General features: G+C 36.1%; 7 protein-coding genes across 7 annotated transcripts; 2 read left to right on the forward strand and 5 right to left on the reverse strand.

Annotated features, from left to right (window-relative positions):
- Window positions 1-186: 186 nt before the first annotated feature.
- C9374_011645 (uncharacterized protein) lies at window positions 187-2,432 on the forward strand (the record flags this gene model as incomplete). The annotated part of the gene is made up of 5 exons (XM_044687323.1): window positions 187-1,078; window positions 1,136-1,511; window positions 1,584-1,618; window positions 1,676-2,064; window positions 2,118-2,432. The coding sequence occupies 5 exons, from the start codon at window positions 187-189 to the stop codon at window positions 2,430-2,432; spliced, it is 2,007 nt and encodes a 668-aa protein (XP_044543154.1).
- A 116-nt stretch (window positions 2,433-2,548) lies between these two features.
- On the reverse strand, window positions 2,549-4,663 carry C9374_011646 (uncharacterized protein; the record flags this gene model as incomplete). The annotated part of the gene is made up of 1 exon (XM_044687324.1): window positions 2,549-4,663. One exon carries the CDS (start codon window positions 4,661-4,663, stop codon window positions 2,549-2,551), a length of 2,115 nt encoding a protein of 704 aa, XP_044543155.1.
- Window positions 4,664-4,800: 137 nt separating this feature from the next.
- Window positions 4,801-7,645, reverse strand: C9374_011647 (uncharacterized protein; the record flags this gene model as incomplete). Its single annotated transcript, XM_044687325.1, has 3 exons — window positions 4,801-4,814; window positions 4,900-5,046; window positions 5,122-7,645. The coding sequence occupies 3 exons, from the start codon at window positions 7,643-7,645 to the stop codon at window positions 4,801-4,803; spliced, it is 2,685 nt and encodes an 894-aa protein (XP_044543156.1).
- A 59-nt stretch (window positions 7,646-7,704) lies between these two features.
- C9374_011648 (uncharacterized protein) lies at window positions 7,705-8,625 on the reverse strand (the record flags this gene model as incomplete). The annotated part of the gene is made up of 1 exon (XM_044687326.1): window positions 7,705-8,625. One exon carries the CDS (start codon window positions 8,623-8,625, stop codon window positions 7,705-7,707), a length of 921 nt encoding a protein of 306 aa, XP_044543157.1.
- A 248-nt stretch (window positions 8,626-8,873) lies between these two features.
- C9374_011649 (uncharacterized protein) lies at window positions 8,874-14,487 on the reverse strand (the record flags this gene model as incomplete). The annotated part of the gene is made up of 4 exons (XM_044687328.1): window positions 8,874-9,083; window positions 9,167-9,700; window positions 9,878-13,187; window positions 13,307-14,487. The coding sequence occupies 4 exons, from the start codon at window positions 14,485-14,487 to the stop codon at window positions 8,874-8,876; spliced, it is 5,235 nt and encodes a 1,744-aa protein (XP_044543158.1).
- A 539-nt stretch (window positions 14,488-15,026) lies between these two features.
- On the reverse strand, window positions 15,027-16,194 carry C9374_011650 (uncharacterized protein; the record flags this gene model as incomplete). Its single annotated transcript, XM_044687329.1, has 2 exons — window positions 15,027-15,205; window positions 15,285-16,194. 2 exons carry the CDS (start codon window positions 16,192-16,194, stop codon window positions 15,027-15,029), a joined length of 1,089 nt encoding a protein of 362 aa, XP_044543159.1.
- Window positions 16,195-16,800: 606 nt separating this feature from the next.
- Window positions 16,801-18,034, forward strand: C9374_011651 (uncharacterized protein; the record flags this gene model as incomplete). The annotated part of the gene is made up of 2 exons (XM_044687330.1): window positions 16,801-17,285; window positions 17,338-18,034. The coding sequence occupies 2 exons, from the start codon at window positions 16,801-16,803 to the stop codon at window positions 18,032-18,034; spliced, it is 1,182 nt and encodes a 393-aa protein (XP_044543160.1).
- Window positions 18,035-18,038: the final 4 nt, after the last annotated feature.

Raw genomic sequence — 18,038 nt, forward strand, 5'->3', positions numbered from 1 at the left:
TGAACCATGTTCGCCATGCATTCCGTTGCAGTCAAAAGTTTGCCGATGTACAAATATGGAGAAATTATGCTCGACGCACAATTCTAGGATGCATTCCTCAGATGATTCTTCATAGCAGTTTTAAAAGAGTAGTTTCAAGTCTCACAGACCATTCCTCAAACAAAATAACTCGACATCTCTCACAGAATGCCATTGAAACGAAAATCTACTCGTCATTCTCAGCATGCAACAGACACGGAAATGAATGGTGGTGGTGACTCCAAAGAAGTATCGAATGCAGCCAGTGCTACAACTCTCAAAGACGATAGAGAGCCTAAAATCACCTTCTTTTCACATTTGAAAGTTTTTAAAGTGATTGGACTGTGGAATTTAACATTACTCTCTTTGGGAGTTATTGGCTCCATGGCATACGGAGTGCTGCCAATTATTTGCCAATATATTCTTGGAGATTTGATTGACGACTTTCTTGCTGCAAACTCAAACGCTGCATATCGAGCAGAAGCCATTAATCAAGTATGCATCAAATTGACAATTATTACATTCTGTGGTATGGCTGCTTTTGGCTTGTATCACTTTTTCCTTCAACTTTCCAATCACAGAATTGGAACTGCGTTAAGACAAGCTTACATGGATGCATTGACAAGGCAAGAAATGTCTTTCTTTGACATTAAGAAAGTAGGAGCCTTAACAGTCGTGTTGAGTGAAGACATTCCAAAGATTCAAGACGTCTACACAAACGAATTTTACATTTTCATGCAAGAAATAATTCAATTCATTGTTGGATTTATCTTGGCTATTACTACCAATTGGAAAATGACCCTTATACTTGTTTCGACCACTCCATTGACCTACGTTTCACATACCATCATGTCACTCTTATCGACCAAGATTACAAGACAAGTGAATCGACTCACTGAACATTCTGCTGGAGTTGCCAATGAAATTACATCGTGTATTAGAACCATTCGATCCATGGCAGGAGAAAGTAAGGAAATGGAAAGATTCAATCAAGATTTATACAAAATTAATACCAAGGGAGTATTTAAGGGAACTGTTCACGCCATGGGTTTTTCATTTGGTAAGTGTGTTATTCAAAGAAACATCATGTGGCTCATCTTTAAAAAATTTCACACAGCTGCCATGTTTGTCTGGGGAACTATTGCTTTAAGTTTTTGGTATTCTGGACATGAGGCTGCCAACGGAGGTACCACTTTAGGATCCATCTTTAAAGTATTTGGAATGATGTTTGTGGGAGTGGTTGCCATGATTCGTGCTGCAACTTTTTTCCCACACTATGGAAAGGCCTATGCCAGTGAGACGACTTTATTGAAGGTCTTGCTGAGAGATCCTGCCATTCCATTAAGTGGAGGTAAAACCATTGAACATATTGAAGGAAATATTCGTTTTGAAAATGTGGAATTTTCATATCCTTCTCGATCGAATGTCATTGTCATGAAAGATTTCAATTTGGAAATTAAGAAGGGACAAACAGTTGCCCTCGTAGGACCAAGGTAAGAATTACACACTTGTTGCTTTGTATTTTAACAATGAATCTCTGAAAACTTTTACTTGTAACAATATAGCGGTTCTGGAAAATCCACACTTGTTGGTCTTTTAGGTATGTAAATTCTTTGAAATTACAAGCTTTTTTATAACTTTAAATTTCAAAATCCAGAACGTTTCTACACTCCAAATAAGGGACGAGTCTTTCTAGACAATATTGACATTCAAGAACTTGATCCAACCTGGCTCCATCACAATATTGGAATTGTCAGTCAGGAACCTGTCCTCTTTTCTGGTTCCATCAAGTACAATATTGCCTATGCTTTAGGTTTAGAAAATGTCACACAAGAACAAGTAGAAAGTGCAGCCAAACAAGCCAATGCACATAATTTCATCATTGATTTACCCAATGGATATGAAACTATATTAGGAGAAAAGGGAGTGTCCTTGTCTGGAGGTCAGAAACAACGAATTGCCATTGCAAGAGCATTACTTCAAAATCCTAAAATGCTGGATGAAGCAACTTCTGCATTGGATTCCGAATCCGAACGATTGGTTCAAGTAAGTAATTGAGTTTTAATTTTTTTTTTTCAATGACTGTAATTTTCACATAGGCCGCTTTGGATGTGTTGATGAAAGGAAGAACTACGATTTGTATTGCTCACCGTTTGACAACAGTAATTAATTCAGATTTAATTTGTGTGATGGTGAAAGGCATTTTGAGAGAAAAGGGAAGTCATTCTCAATTGATTCAGATTAAGGGTGGAATCTATCGAAATTTGGCTGCAAAGCAAATGATGCTGGCTGAGGAACATGTTTCCATCGATCGTGATGAATTGGATATTGAGGAAACAATGGATTTGGTGGTGGATGATGAGCAAAATCTTGCCTTGGAAAGCTCTCAGGACAAACTTCACAAGGATGAATAATCTCTTGGAACACTCTCAGAACAATGATGTCATATAAAGTGCCAATAAATTGTTTATTGGACAATAAGCAGCAATGAATGGTTTAAAGCAAGACACACTACTTAAAGGTCTCTTGTCTAAATTCCATGCTGACCAAGTTGAAATTGAATATCATTGGAAGCAAATTGAATGGCCTTGGGATTTTGAGTCATGGCCAAAACAACAATCGAAAGATCATTTCTCAACACATTTGAGGCAAAAGCCAAGGTGAGACCATCCTGTTGAACAGCCTCTCGAACAATTTCACGATCATTTCTAAACGTATCAGGAGCATTTTCAAGTGCTTTAGGATTTCGTTGAATGGCCTCCATAATAAACGATCGATTTTGTCTCAATACTTCAGAGACATATTTGAGTGCCTTTGCGTCCCATTGAATGGCTTGCAATGCAAAATTTCGATTTTGTCGAATCGATTTGGATGCATATTGCAAAATCCATCCTCTCTTTTTCACAGCTAGTAAAGCCAATTCTGGATCATTTCTCAACTCTTCCGAAGCATATTTGAACGCCATGTTACAAGCTTGAACTGCTTTCAACATGAATTCCTTATTTGCTTTCAATTCCTTCCCTGCAAATCGAATAGTATTTTCCAAACTATCTTGACAATGAGCCGTTGCTGTCAATACCACTTCAGGATTGTTTCTACAACACTCTCCAGCGAGTTGTAACAAGTCCGAACGTTTTTTCACAGTTTCCAACACCACTCGTACATTACTTTTCATTTGGTGTGAACACATTTTAAACGCCATTGGATCTTGCTTCACAGCACATAACACCAATTCTTCATCTTGCATGAACTCTCTCGAAACAAAGTTCAATAATAAACCTTTTTGACTCAACATGTTTCGCACAATATTCTTCTTTGCCATACAACATGGTGGTATTGAATTGAAATGAGTCAATGAATAAGGAAGTACTCGGCGCTCATTCACTTTCTCAATATTGTAATGAACATATTCAAAAGAAAAATTCTTTCGTTGAATCCAATCCTTAAAGTGTAAACGCTCCAATGAATTTTGTGTGACATTCCTTAAAAAGAAGACATGGTTGGAATTGACAAGTAATTGAATATTGGAATCGAGTGTGGTTCCTAATAGTAAAACATCTCGTTTCAATAATTTCCACTCTCGAATAGGTCGTATCATATTTGAAAAATGAATAAATGTGTTGTGCCATGGCTCTCTTCCATCGGTTAATGTGAGAAAAATTTTCAAAAGGAATGGAAGAGTCATGTTGAACTTGTTTTGGACATTTTCAATGTCATTGGTGCTTACAGGACCTTGTGCCAAAGGAAGAATGAGAGAATTGTTTTCTTGATGAAAATAATAAGTAAATTCACGAGCGACAATATTTTCACATGCTTGGTGAAATTTGGAACAGGTCAAGGCTGCCAATGCACGAGAAGAATCATCTAGAAAACTGATAATAATTTCAATCATTTCTTGAGGAGTGTCTGAAAGTGAATATAAGGTCCATGAATCTTGGAATGCTGAGCTGTCAGATGTCAATGGATGGTCATTCTTCTTGACTCTTTTACTTTTCAAAGGATTGATTCTTTTTCTCAAGCAAATCGAATCATCTTGATCGATTGTAGTATCATCATGTCCAACACCATTCATACTCATCGCTTCAGAATCTTCTTCACCAAAATTGGAAGAAATTCCACGAGGTCTCTTTTTCAACTCTTCCGTCCCTTGAGACATTGTTTCATCTACTACTACAATCACTCGTTGATGATGATTCAATACCAATGATGATGCGCCAGAAGAGGATGATGGACTTGTGTGATTATTTTTCGAACCATCATTATTCTTTCGAAAACCTTTCGAAGCGTCATTCCAACACGTTGTGGTTCCATCATCATCAGCATCATTCGAACAACAAGAATTTTCATCGAAGCTCGAAAAACATGTGTTCCATTCGTTCGAATTCTGATGATTCTCATCATTTCGATTATTCGACGAACACGTTGTGGTCGAAGAATTCCTTCGATCCGATTGCGTCAATGATGATGAAATTGGAGATGAAATAGATCGAGAGTTGTCTTGACTTGGATTCATGGAAAGAAAGGAATCATCATGGATGGTAGGAGGATGGTTTTCCTTTTCCGATTCATGATAGGAGGAGGATGCTGCATTTTGCTTCTTCTCCAAGTCTTGCTGTGGTGAAGCAAAATTTGGCGGCACACGCATTTTTTGACCTTAATGAGAATTTTTTTTTGTAAAAGAACGGAAGGCTTGACAATTGGCAGGTTCTTTTCTTTCGTGATGGACATGTCTTGGTGTTAATTATGTTTGAAGATCCTTTTATAATATTGAATGTAAACATGTCACAACTCCCACTCTTTTGTGCCATTAATAATTCCATTGTAAATATTTTATAAAATGATCTCAATGGTCGATCAAAGAGTTGAAAATCAAAAACATACCCATAAGTACTACACCACGAAGGTCTCGATGTTGACCTGTGATGATTCTCTGAAGTGTTGTTTTCTGACATTTTTTGAACTTGGTTTCATACAAAATGTCAATATACATCTCAATCTTGTAGACACCAAATTTGTATGATCTATCTACTTTGTTCACGATGAAACAACACTTCAATTTCTCTTACATTGTCAAACAAGAACCACTCCCATCATTCGACCTACGTTTTGTGATTCTTTGAATTTTGCGTCTCTGTTCAAATGGTAATTGAATGAAACTATTTTCCGTCTCAACGCGTTGTGGAATGCATTTCACAAGCAAGCATGGACAATTCAATTCATGTAAAATAATGTTGCTGTTGTCGTTTCCAAATAATACTTGGCCATTATTAATAGTGAGTAAAAGTTCATCACGATGAATGATCAATCGCAGTAAGTTGGGAGCTGTCAAATATTTAAGATGAATTTGAGATTCTAGACTGAATGATTGGAATACCATCGATCGAATATGCATGTGCGTGAGACGTGTCAGGGATTTAAAATTAATATGCGATTGAGAAATATTAATCTCACAAAGAAGTGGCATATCCTGTAAGGAAAGCGAGAGTGAGGAAACTCCTCCATGTGAAATGGTTAAGTATCTCAAATTTTGAAAAGTCTTCTGGGAGATTACACATTGTGTACAGCTCTTCAAGATCAATAAATTAATATTTTCACAATTGATGCTGCCTGATACTCGATGGAATGCTACATTTCGAATCGACTCATGCTCAAGACTGGTCAAAGATGTCAGTTTTTGAATATATTGTGGGGTGGTTTCGGCTATGGCTATTTCATACCCGCTGCCCGTTTCTTGTTTTCTTTCCACACATATAGATTTCACATCTGGAACTAAGGTCAGTAGGAATCGATCGGTTGAGGTTAAGGGATCACGACTCGATAGTTGAATGAATCTAGCCAAAGTATGTTTGGTGAGTAGATCGTCAAATTGATTATGATCGAGATGATGCATACTCTTCACAATGAGATGATCCACAGTAGTTCTTTGATGAAACATAAATGTTCTCTTGTTGTTGGAGCACATGTTCAATGTGGCACAGTGTTCCAAATCTATTTCCAATACGCAACGATTGGACATGATCTCATCATCGTCATGAAGCACCAAACTTGATAAACGGACGTGAGGAAGAAGTAGTTTCAGGTTGTTGCAATTTTGGAGATGGACGCTTCGAAGAGAGTGACAAGTCATGATTTCCGTCTTCTCAGCTCCTTGAACATGAATGGACTCTATGTGTGAATGATCTCTAAACGAAAATTCTGCACTTTGTTCATGGACCATGTTTGAGGTGATGATTTTAAATGTACGTAAACGCTCGTGCTGTGCAAACCAACCTTCTGCATCACTTCCTTTACAATTGTCGAGAGTTAAATGGGCCAATGAATCGAATGTTTCACGTTCAGGAATGTTAAACATTCGAAGATGCATACAGTGAAGAACAGGAGCTCGCATACCCTTCAATATCAAATCTTGCATACATCCTTTTAAATTCAGAATTTTCAAAGATGTAAATGAGAAGACGCTCAAATCAAGTGTTTCAGCACTTTGGTATTGAACCAATGTCAATTCTACCAAATTAGAGATTAAGCCCGTAAAATCTGTGTTTGTGATTTCATGGGAAGGGCTTAGCTGCAAAACATTGAGAGATCTAAATTTTGAAATGTACTTGGTATCATGGTCGCCATAGAAATTTTTGAATAGTGCATGAAGGGTGTGAAAGTGTTTAGAATCTATGGAACCTGCTAACTCCACTGAAATCAATTTTTCAGATGTGAACACTCCTTTTTCAATTAATTGTCGACAAATGTCAACAAAAACTCCAAAATTATTTTGATTGTTCATCAATGTAATTCGTTCCAATGACGACATGTGTGCAACTAGTAATTGAACACAATTTTCAAAAACAATATCAACCGCAACATGTTTCATATTCATCCATCGTTTCACCGACATGTCTAACGAGCTCGTGATATTTGGTCTTGCTCCAAGCTTACCTGCTCGTTCTAATAGTATCAATTCTTGAACATTTGGAAAGGCCTCAACGAAATACTCTAATAACACTTTACAATCAAATAGTTGTACTGTGTGATCACTATCACCCGTCGATGGATCATTCAAATATTGAAATCTCTTTTCCAATACATTTGGAAAATTGAAAACCTCTGCTGAATAATTCAAACATAATCTCTTCACCACTTTTTTACGATCACATAAAACATCTATCATGTTCAATGCATTGAAAATGTCATCTTCCATATCGGGAATAAATTTTTCAGTTAGAGCATTGGTAAAGTGTTCCGAGAAGGAGGATTCTTCCTCTGGAACCATCATACTCATTGCCATGAATCGGGATCTCTCCACGCAACTCTGATAATTCAAAATTCCGGGAAATTCAAACACCACTGAAAACCATAACGATTCATTCTCATGCACAAACTGATACATCTTTTTACAGGAATATTTCAACGAAAAGAGGCTTAGCATTTCATTCAATGAAAATCGGGTGTTTCCAAATTCCCCTAAATAATCATCATGCTGATCATCACTACGTTTAAATAATTGATGACTCTTCCGATGAGAAGTTCGTTTGAATTTTGCTTGCTCCCGATCACGATCATTATCAAAGAGCTCTCCGATAAGAAATGAACAAATAGTACAGAGAGACTCGGTAGGAAGATCAATAAGAGACATTTTTTACAATGTGTACTTCGGAAGGGATTATTTTGAACAATGAACTTTGTTGAAGAAGTTTACAGAGAACGATTTGTGGTCTTATTTATTTCTTCTTTGAGTTGATCAAGGACTCGCAAAATCGATTGAATTTTCACAATTTGAGCTTTTCGTTGCTTCTTAATCCAAGAATTGTCTTGGAACTCTAAATTATCCAATTCAATGGTTAAATTCATCAATTCGCCGTCCAATCGTTGCAATGTTCTCAAATCTTGATTTTTCTGAATTTCCAAATTTTCGTTCGTGACATGTTCCTGATTTTGTTTTTTGCATTGATAATTCGTCACAAATTCATCGACCTTATTCAACACATTTTCAATCTTATTCGAAATTTCAAACACTTTCCAACCATGCTCTCCTCCAAATCGATCTTTCATGTTTTTAAGTCGAGCAGCTTCTCGTTCTGGATCTTCGGTTGCGAGTTCATAACGACACGTTGGACATGAATTGTGATCCTTAATCCATGGCATGATACAATCTTTATGAAAAACATGTCCACATGGTAATCGTGTCAAGACTTCTTGTTCTTCAAATTCACATAAACAGACGGCACATGATTGAGTATTGGATGCATCTTCGGAACAAGAACAGCATTGATCATTCATGATTTGTTTTCGGAAAGGAGTTAACGTAAAATTAGGTAATTCCTGAATGGCTCGTTGGGTAGTGGGTGTTTTCTTATTGATTTGATCTTGTTGATAGTTTTGGAAGGATTGATTGGCCAAGTTTTGGAAGAATTGTTGAGGATCAAAGAAGGCTGAGCCATATTGAGAGTGGTGTGGAGTGGCATTGGGATGAGACTGTTGTGGTGAGGTAAAGAATGGAATAAAGAAGGGAATGAAAAAGTTGGCATTTGGTGGTTGAGAAAAGTGAGGCGAGTGCGGAGAAGATGGCTCCATTGAGGATGGAGGAACATAAATATTAAAGTTAATGGTGAACATTTTGTTTCTATGGAAGGCTTGTTGTTAGAGATTGACGACTCGGCTATGATGTTGTCTTTTTTTTCACTTTTGATAAAATTTGAACGAACGAGGAGCGAATTTAAGTGCGCATGTGCTAAAAAAAAAATTCATGCGTTAGGAAGATCGGAATTAGTGCATCACGGAATTGCTTGAATCGGAAGTCTCGGAATGGAGCGGAATGCAAAGAATGAAACCATCATGGATGAGATTGATCAGAATTGGAGTGCCTACTCGAACGTTCTTTCTTCAGCCAATTCGTCAATTTCTTGAGAGGTCAATACTGCTCGTTCGTGTGCCTTGTCGCTCAACAAGTAAGATTGCATGACTCCTTTTCCTTTCACTTCAATTTTTCGTTCTTCAAATTGTAAATCCAAATCATGAACTCTCTCATAGGTGGAACGAGAAATTTGAACTCGTCCTGGCAATGATGTTGATTCCTGATTTCAAAATTATATGTGTGTATGTCATTGAAAATAATAATGTTGAACATTAAAATAATAACCTCAGAGAAAATACTCACCATTCGAGAAGCAACATTGATGGTGTCTCCCCACAAATCATACGCAAACTTTTTAGTTCCAATCACTCCTGCCACTACAGCTCCTGTGTTGAGTCCAACTCGAATATCCACTTGATGAATGACATGATCAGTTGCTGAAGTTGTGGTGGGTGACATTAAATTATTGTTCGATGAAGAGCTTGAAATTAAGCCATGAGTATTTGAATCATTTCCTACAGATGTACCAATCATTTCCAAAATCATTTTGTGATTGTAATTTCTCACCACTCGAAAAGTTTCCATGGCAAATCTCAACACTCTTTCTGCATGATCACTGGCTTGATGCAATCCTCCAACACAGAAATAAGCATCTCCAATCGTTTTGATTTTTTCCAATTCATACTTGTCAGTCAATGAATCAAATCCATTCACAATATCACTCAACATTTTCACTACTTGATGTGCATTCATGGAACTTGAAAGTTTTGTGAATCCAACCATGTCAGAAAAGAAACATGTAATATCTGGAAGCTTTTCTGCAATAAATGTTTCTCCCTATTTTGTATGTCGTGTATAGTTCAATTTTGTGAGTGTATAATTCAATGTTAATTCCATGTGAAATTGTTATTCATGGCCATGACATTATGTGATGAATTTCATTATTAATATTTGGAAAAGAATAATATTATTTCAACATTTCCACAACAGTATTATAATATCTAAAATACTTACATTTTTCAATTTTTTAGCCACTGATTCAGGTAAAATATTTCTCAAAAGATTCTCTGAAGTTTTCTTTTCTTCAGCAAGAAGTGAATTTTGTTTCTTCTCAGTGGTAATATCCTTGATGAAACAAACGAATACTGGTTTTCCATCAAAGGTAGTCCATGAAATATTCAATTTCGCTGGAAATTTCGTTCCATTCTTTCTCGAACATTCAATTTCCAATGTTTCACCACTTACAATACTTCCTGTATTGTTTTTCATGTGGTTCAAAGAGGTTTGAATTCTTTCCTTATTTTCTTGTCCAAACAAATTCCAGAGAGGAAGTCCAACAACTTCATTCATATTCTTTCCAAACATTCTCTGTGCTGATGGATTGTAAATATCGACAACAAATTCTTGATTGCACAATACAGCTCCATCTACCGTTGCATTGAGAACGTTTCTAACCTTGTCATCATCGTTGATAGTACCATGTTTTTTCTTGCTCCAGTTGAGCTGATGGAAGAGAATGTAATTTCTGAGAGATTCTTTGGCGTCAATGTTTTCAACTTTGACATAGTTTAACATCATTCTCAAGCATTGAATTTCAGAAAAATGTCTTGAGGTTCCTCTCACATACATATTCGTTATAATAGGAAGAAGCACCAGTCCAATAACACCAATGATAATCGTCCAAGTTTGGCTGTCATCCCTTTGAACACTTGCAACATAAACCTCAATAAAATTCAGCATTCCATCTGTTATCTTATTACAAGCTAGATATACACCTGTGAAAAATTGATCAAACACTTTAAGTACATCTTTTTGGGAGGAGGCATAGACTTCATTAATTTCAATAGACTTCAAAAGAAAGCTGTGAATTAGGTCATTAAGTCCAACACATTTCGAGGAAGTAGTAACATTGAATTGGGTACAATTACGGCCTTTGAGGAGAGTGTCTATTTCAGAATATTTTCCAACAAGAGAAGGCTTGCCATTGTTTCCAAAAATTAAATGATCCCAATATCTCTCTAAATTCGTTGTTAGAACATCGATTCCTTCATGATAGTTTTGGGTTTCATTTTGGCTAAGTAGCAACTCCGAGTTCATAGGATACGTATTAGGTGTCAAAATTCCAAAGGCATAAATCTCGCCAATATGTAGCGAGGTAATTTGTGCAGATGCAGCTACGTTCACGGAACCTTGAATGTTGCCAATAATGTCATTTGCATTGTTTGTTGTTGAGATGGTCACGTATAAAATAGGTAAAGAGCACAACATGAATATAACAGTCAATAGACACACCAAAATGGCGTTTCGGAGCATTGGATTTTGCCATAATCCATTACTGACATTAGATTCTTGATCGTTTGCCTTAATTGAATGATATATCTTTCCAATAGCTTCTTTAGGAATCGACTTTTCAAACAGTTTAACAATCTTTCTAAGTTTAAAAGAAAAAACGCTCTGCAGCCCAGCGATACCAAGGCAGAGAATGGCACCCACAACGAGAGATGAAATGCAGTAGTATATAAAACTTCTTTGATAGGTAGTAACAGTACCGTTAACATCATCAGAAATTTGGTCACAAAACGTTCCAAAATTCTGCGACAAGGTACCTCTGTTATGCCATATATACATCAATAGAAAATCCGTCAGAAGAGTTCTGTTGAAATCATTTCCTTTCAACGATTTCAATGTCTCTGAGTGTTGCAAAAAGGAATTAGTGAGTGTTGAAATGCTAATGTTTCTTGGGCGAGGATTGAGATAATATCCGTATAAATTTTGATGAGGAATTTCAGGATAATATACCATAAATGAGTCGGCAGAATATTCAAATGACATGTGAGGGTCCAATTTTCCATCCATAGCCATTGACTGAAGATTATAAAAGGAACTTAATGCTAAACCTATTCGTTCTTGGTAAACCTTGTCATAATCACTGGTGTTATTAATACCCTGTGATGATAATGATACAGGAATAGTGGAATATGTTCCAAAAAGTGCTGAAACAACTTGATGAACTCTCAAATCAGAAATAATGGCCAGAGAACGAGCTGAAGGAGCACATGCTTTTTGAATTGTGTTTAAATCTCGTGTGGCTGTATTCAATGTCACAAGGGCCAATACCACTTTTGCTAAAAACAATAACCAAAGAATTGTGCTGAATGTGAGAATGATAAAATATGGCAGTAGATTGTTCTCAGCTGTTGCAATAGTCGACTTGTACATGAGCTCTTTTTTCATTTCAGGGCTCTCTCCAGCTTCAGATAACTCCAGTTGATCGGAGTCCTCAATAAGCTCCTTAGATATTCCTTTAAGTCCATTTAGGCCAACAATATTATTACTAACACTAGCACTGTTCACCTGAGCCAACGGTGTCACTCTATTAGCAATATTACGCGTAATGGTCTCCATTAACATACTGCTAGCGCTAGCTCTCAACAGCCCTGTTGAATGTTTAACTAGAGACATAATACTTGGCTTTTCGTGACCCCTTCTTGCATCCTCATCTTCAATACTTTGAGCATCTTGATAGAGTTCAGATGCCTTGTCACTGTTGAAGAGAACTTCTTCATTGAATCTTGCATATAATCTCAATACACTCTTTTCTTCAGAGAAGAGTTTCATCAAATTTTCAAAAGTCTCTTCACATTCCATGATGAGAGAGGATGCCACTCGATTGATTTCCAACACTCTATTTTCATTGACAGTGTCATTCATTAATTCTTTCCAAACCAATTTTCTGCATTGAACAATGGTGAGTGTATCTTTTTCAAGTCGATTCAACATTTCAGACATGTCTAAAACTGTTGAAAAATCTTTGGAATCACCTTTCTCTCTTCGAAGGGAATCTTGAATTTGTTTCAATTTTTCTTTCAACATGAAATTCAATAAAATTCCCATCTTTTCATTCTTCACTCTTTTCAAAAGAGTTTGAGAATATTCAAGTGAAGAAATGCAATATGATTTTGGTGATTTTGTGAATGTGACTTGACGATCCATATCCCAAAAGTAAGCACACAACAAACTTGAAGAAACGAGAAGATTCTTGTGTTGAAATCTTTTGTGTTGAGACACAGATTTGATCATACAAATGGCCATATCCTTGTCTGAAAATCCAAAAGTGTCATCATTACCTTCATTGCCTGAAAATATACAAAATTTGAGAAATAATTCCAAATTTCGAATTTGTTTTCTCTCTTCCATGTCTTTAAAGAGAGCAATCGCTTCCTTCTCAAACAAGTTCTTGATGGCTTGAAATCTTTCTTCAGCTGAGAATCCATCATCAATAATTAAGACTGCACATTCAACCACTGCTTGCATGATGGTGAGTCTGTGTATTGAGATGACATTCAACCGGTATCATATTCAACCATTGCCATAAATATGTCAAAGAAATTCATGAGAATATAAGGGTTCGTTCTTTTTAAAAAATCATTCCATTCAACTCACCTTGTCATTTTGTAAAGAACTCTTGTATAAATTTCAACAATGAAAAATCCAATTAAAAATCCAATCAGAAACATTCCAAAAGCTGAAGTTGCAAATGCTAAACCCATTTCCCATTCATTCTTTGAATTCACAAGAAATGAAATCAATGGAAACACACAAATAAATGTCTTTCCCAAACATAGAGCACCAATCAATGAATTTTCATATCTTCGATAATATGGAAGTAAATACAAGAGCATGACAAAAAGTGTGAATGAGAGAAGAATATGAAGAATACTCTTCACAAACATGAATGAGTTTGGAATGATGGCATTCAATGTGATTTGAATTTCTGAAATGACCAAAACACTTCCAATGAAGAGTGAATTGTCTGAAATGAATGGTCTCTCATTTCGAATGTGACAATTTCCCAACACGAAGCAACACACCATGCTGCTCAACATTAAACAAATAATTCCCAAAAAGTTCAAAACAATCAATGCAATATTACTTGAAGAGAAACACATGTAAGATGGAAATCGATTCAAAACTTTTTGAGGTTCACTGAATCCATCAAAAGTAACTGAACTTGAATAATTGCAATCAATGAATGAAGTCATCAAATATGTCATGACCAAATGTCCAAAATAAATAACAAATCCCAATATTTTGACCAATGATTGAATGGTCTTGATAGAACGATCTGCTTTGTGATAAACTCTTGATGTATAGAGAAATAGACATAATACTGAAATGGATATGAGAATACATAAAGAAGATAATGCAATGGCAGCTTCATATGGAATGGCATTGAATGAGAAAGTGACCAAATAATTGAAAGCTCTCCATATCCATGAACCATAGAGTCCAAAATTATATTCACCTTCAAGTCCAATCACAATGGAACCAATCCATATATAAATATACAAGGTCAAGATCATCAAGTAGCTCTTCCATCCATGTTTGCTTTTCGCATCAATCAATACGAGCAGTGTTGAGGAAATTACATCTTGAATTTTGGAGAGGACTTTCTTAGTAACGGTATTTAAGCCAGTACCACCCATATTCGTTGATGATGCAGCACTGAAAGAGTAAGCAGACATCGGCCCCGTAGGATTATTATTTACAGGCTTGAAAAAAGTTGGTCCTCCGAGAACGACATCTTCTCGTTCCTTAGAAGAACTTGCTTCCGAGTCAGTCATGATGAATATATGAAACTATCTTCTCCAGATTCAGAGGAGTGTTTCAGTGTAGTAGTTGTAGGGGTTGGTATATCTCTATAACAAATACAACAATAATTAGGCTTTGAAGTTGTTTGAAAGCAACAACGCTGTTTTTTTGGGGAGTGTCCCGCCACACACAGAAAAAGTCAAAAGCTTTCTCATCTCTCATCCAATCCGCGATAATTTACTAAACTTGGGCTAGTATCGCGGATTGGATGAGAAGGGTCTTGATGGGCATCTCATTTGGATACTAATGATCATTGCCATGATGATATTACTCTTGATGGGCATTCAAATTGACAAGACCAATTCATAATTGATGTTGATATTATTGGTCTTGTCAATTTAAATGCCCATCAGTTGCGGTTATTACAAAACTACCTAACAATGTCAACTGAAGGATTAATATATTGTTAATATGTAATTGTTATGATGATGAAGGAACAAGATGAAAAATGATTACAAAAAAATTGGTGTTGCGAAATTGTATGAATTTTTGTTTTTTTGTGTGGTGTGCACTACTTGAAAATGTGTACAACATGGACGCTGTAGTCACACACATACAACTCTCCTTCCATCTCGTTCAAACAAATTCCACATGGATATTTAAATTGATTGACAAATGCTGAGCCATAGGTGCCATACGAGGTCACAACAGTTCCATCGTGTTTGAACACTTGTATTCGATGATTCCAGCCTTCAAGAATCAAATGAGAGGAAATGTATTTTTACACATGAAACGCGTAAAGAAAAGATGGCTTGCTCATAAAACTTACCATCACTCACAATAATGTTTTTCGAAACCTCATCAAACAATAGTTTCAAAGAATTGTTCAACTCGCCAACTAACTTTCCATATTTTCCAAATGTTGTCACTCGAGTCCATTCTTCATTTTCTGTCCTTTTCAAAATTTCTATTCGGTTCAATGGATGTTTTTGGGTCACCAATAATTCTCCATGACTATTGATAAAGACGCCTCGTGGACTATCAATCTCGATTCGCTTGATAAAATCTCCTGATATTGAATTCAAAATTGCTATACAGTTACTCTCGCTGTCACATACAAATACCTCTTTTCTATGATTACAAACCGCAATTCCTTGAGCAGACAAAAATGTATGTGTTGTTTTCCAGATGTAATCGAACGGTTCCTCGCCTCTTTGTTCTTCCAAAGAATATTCTAACAATCTTCTCAAATCATATTTATATACAGCATCACCATCGTCACAATCAAAAAGTAAAGCGTCATTCGTATTTCCTTCATATGCTTCTTCAATACACAAATATTTAGGCATTGGAGATATGCATTGGATGGAAGATATATACTCCTTCGTCTTCAAATCAAATACTTTTATCCTATCATTATTCAAATCACTAACTAATATACAATGATGATTATAAGATACAGTGACATCAAATGGTCCGTCAAATTGATCATTTCCATATCCAGGAATCTCTAGCCTGCCCAACGTTGCAACATATTTAAAATCTGTTGAGAATGATTTCCGAGCGCCGGCCGATCTCATCTTTTCTTTGAATTTCCGAAACAAGTCATCGTCGTGGTGATGAGCAGAAAAGTATTCCCAGTCCATGATTGTCATAATCACGTCTGATGTTGGTTCATTTTGGTTGTCATCTTGATTGTTGGTACAACCATCTCGGAAGGAGTATACTCCTTCATTCATTTTTGTTTAAATGATTCAACAACAGTGAATACACTGTCTAGTTTTTCCAAATTCAGTCTTTACAGTATTATACAATCCATAGAGAAAAATCATCATCCACTTTCCGAAATTGGATACACATCATTCACCATATTTCTCATCTCTCTTGAAATTCCAATATTTAATATTATGATGACAAGAGAAGCGCAATTGAGATGAGATTTAGATATTATGAACTCGTGTTCGAGTGGTAAACAAAAAAATCATTTTTTTAAAAAAATTAAGCTTGTTGTAACAAATTAACCGATGAATCTAGCCGATAGAATTTATTTCTAGTTCTTATTTCCTCTCTCATCCGAACCGTTCTTTCAGAGATATTGGAGCGATTTCGCTTTATGCTGTTCCTGATAGCCTGAACTCCATCTCTTGCCATTCCTTATAAAAATGTAGGTGAATTCCAAACCAGTATTTTCAACAGTGGTAATGATCTCCTCGATGAGGAAAGTGGGTGAATAATATTTTAACGTGATGGATGAGCAGTTGAGTTGTGTTCATAACCATTATTTAAATGAGAGATTTACGGACTGTGTCTTTTCAAAATCCAACAACAAACAAAATCCCTTTTTCATGACTAGCACTTTCACAACACAGCAGCTCTCGGAAGAATTCCACAGTATCTCTCCATGGATGCTGGCTTTACAAGGTGTGTTGCAATCCAACAAGTCGACCAATTCCACGTCGTCGTCGTCATCGACTCTTCATCCAATGACTCCACTGGAATTGTACTTTGTGTTGAACTTCTCCACCTGTGCACCCTATATCATCATTGAACTCCTTCTTTTCGTGTTATCCATTGTGATTTACATTTACAAGTTTAAGACCATGAAAAGGAATCAACATGTGTTGTTTATCATGTTGTTTGTGTTGCAAGCGGTGGTCGTTGTGGATTTGGTATTGAGAGTGAATAATGAGGCCAATGCGTATGAATACAGTCGATTGTCATCAGGAAATGCTGACTATCTATTGTCAGGAATTGCTGTTGCGCATCGCTGTATCATTAACTTTATGGTGTTTTGGCAATTATGGATCATGTTCTTTCTGTGTACAGTATTGTAAGTATTTGTGAAATGGTCAAACAACATGAAATGTTGACAACACATTTAGTTTGCAAATTTGCCGCCAGACTTCTTCCATTACACCAATGGTATACAAAGTATTGAATGTGACAAATATTACAACCATTGTCGTTATGAGTATTTTCTATGCACTTCACACTCTGTACAATATCATTTCTGGTGTATTGACTGTAGAGGGAATTGAGACCGATCCTAATATCATATTTCCTGAACAAGTTACATTGATTGTTACTGCAGGTGTGCTTTTCTTTGCTTCGACACTCATCTTCTCAATTTTGCTGAATATTATCAGTTACAAATTGGAAGTGGCTCTTTCCAATAGTGTGACGAAACTCAAAGAAATGATGCAAGGAAATGAAGATTTTGTGAGCAAGGAAATTGAAAATTCTCTCAAGTTCAAACAAACAACTTTAAGAAAGACAAGACTCATACATGCTGGATTGTCGATTGCTCTGTTGTTAGAAGCTTTTGGATTTATTTGCATTTCCTTTTACTTTTTGAGTATTTTCTTTGGATTTGTTTATTTAACTCTGTCGAACTTTGGAATTTTTATTTTCATATCTTTATTAATTGGAATTAATGCACCAATGAAAGAAGTTCAACAATTCTTCCAAATTAAAACTGTTGAGAAAGAAGTTACTAGAGCAGTAAATACCACCAACAATACCAGTACCAATGATAGAAAATCAACCAAGATACAGGCCGGAGACGCTACTATTGTGTAATGCC

This window comes from Naegleria lovaniensis, assembly GCF_003324165.1.
Source record: "Naegleria lovaniensis strain ATCC 30569 chromosome Unknown tig049, whole genome shotgun sequence".
Classification (NCBI taxonomy): domain Eukaryota; phylum Heterolobosea; class Eutetramitea; order Acrasida; family Naegleriidae; genus Naegleria; species Naegleria lovaniensis.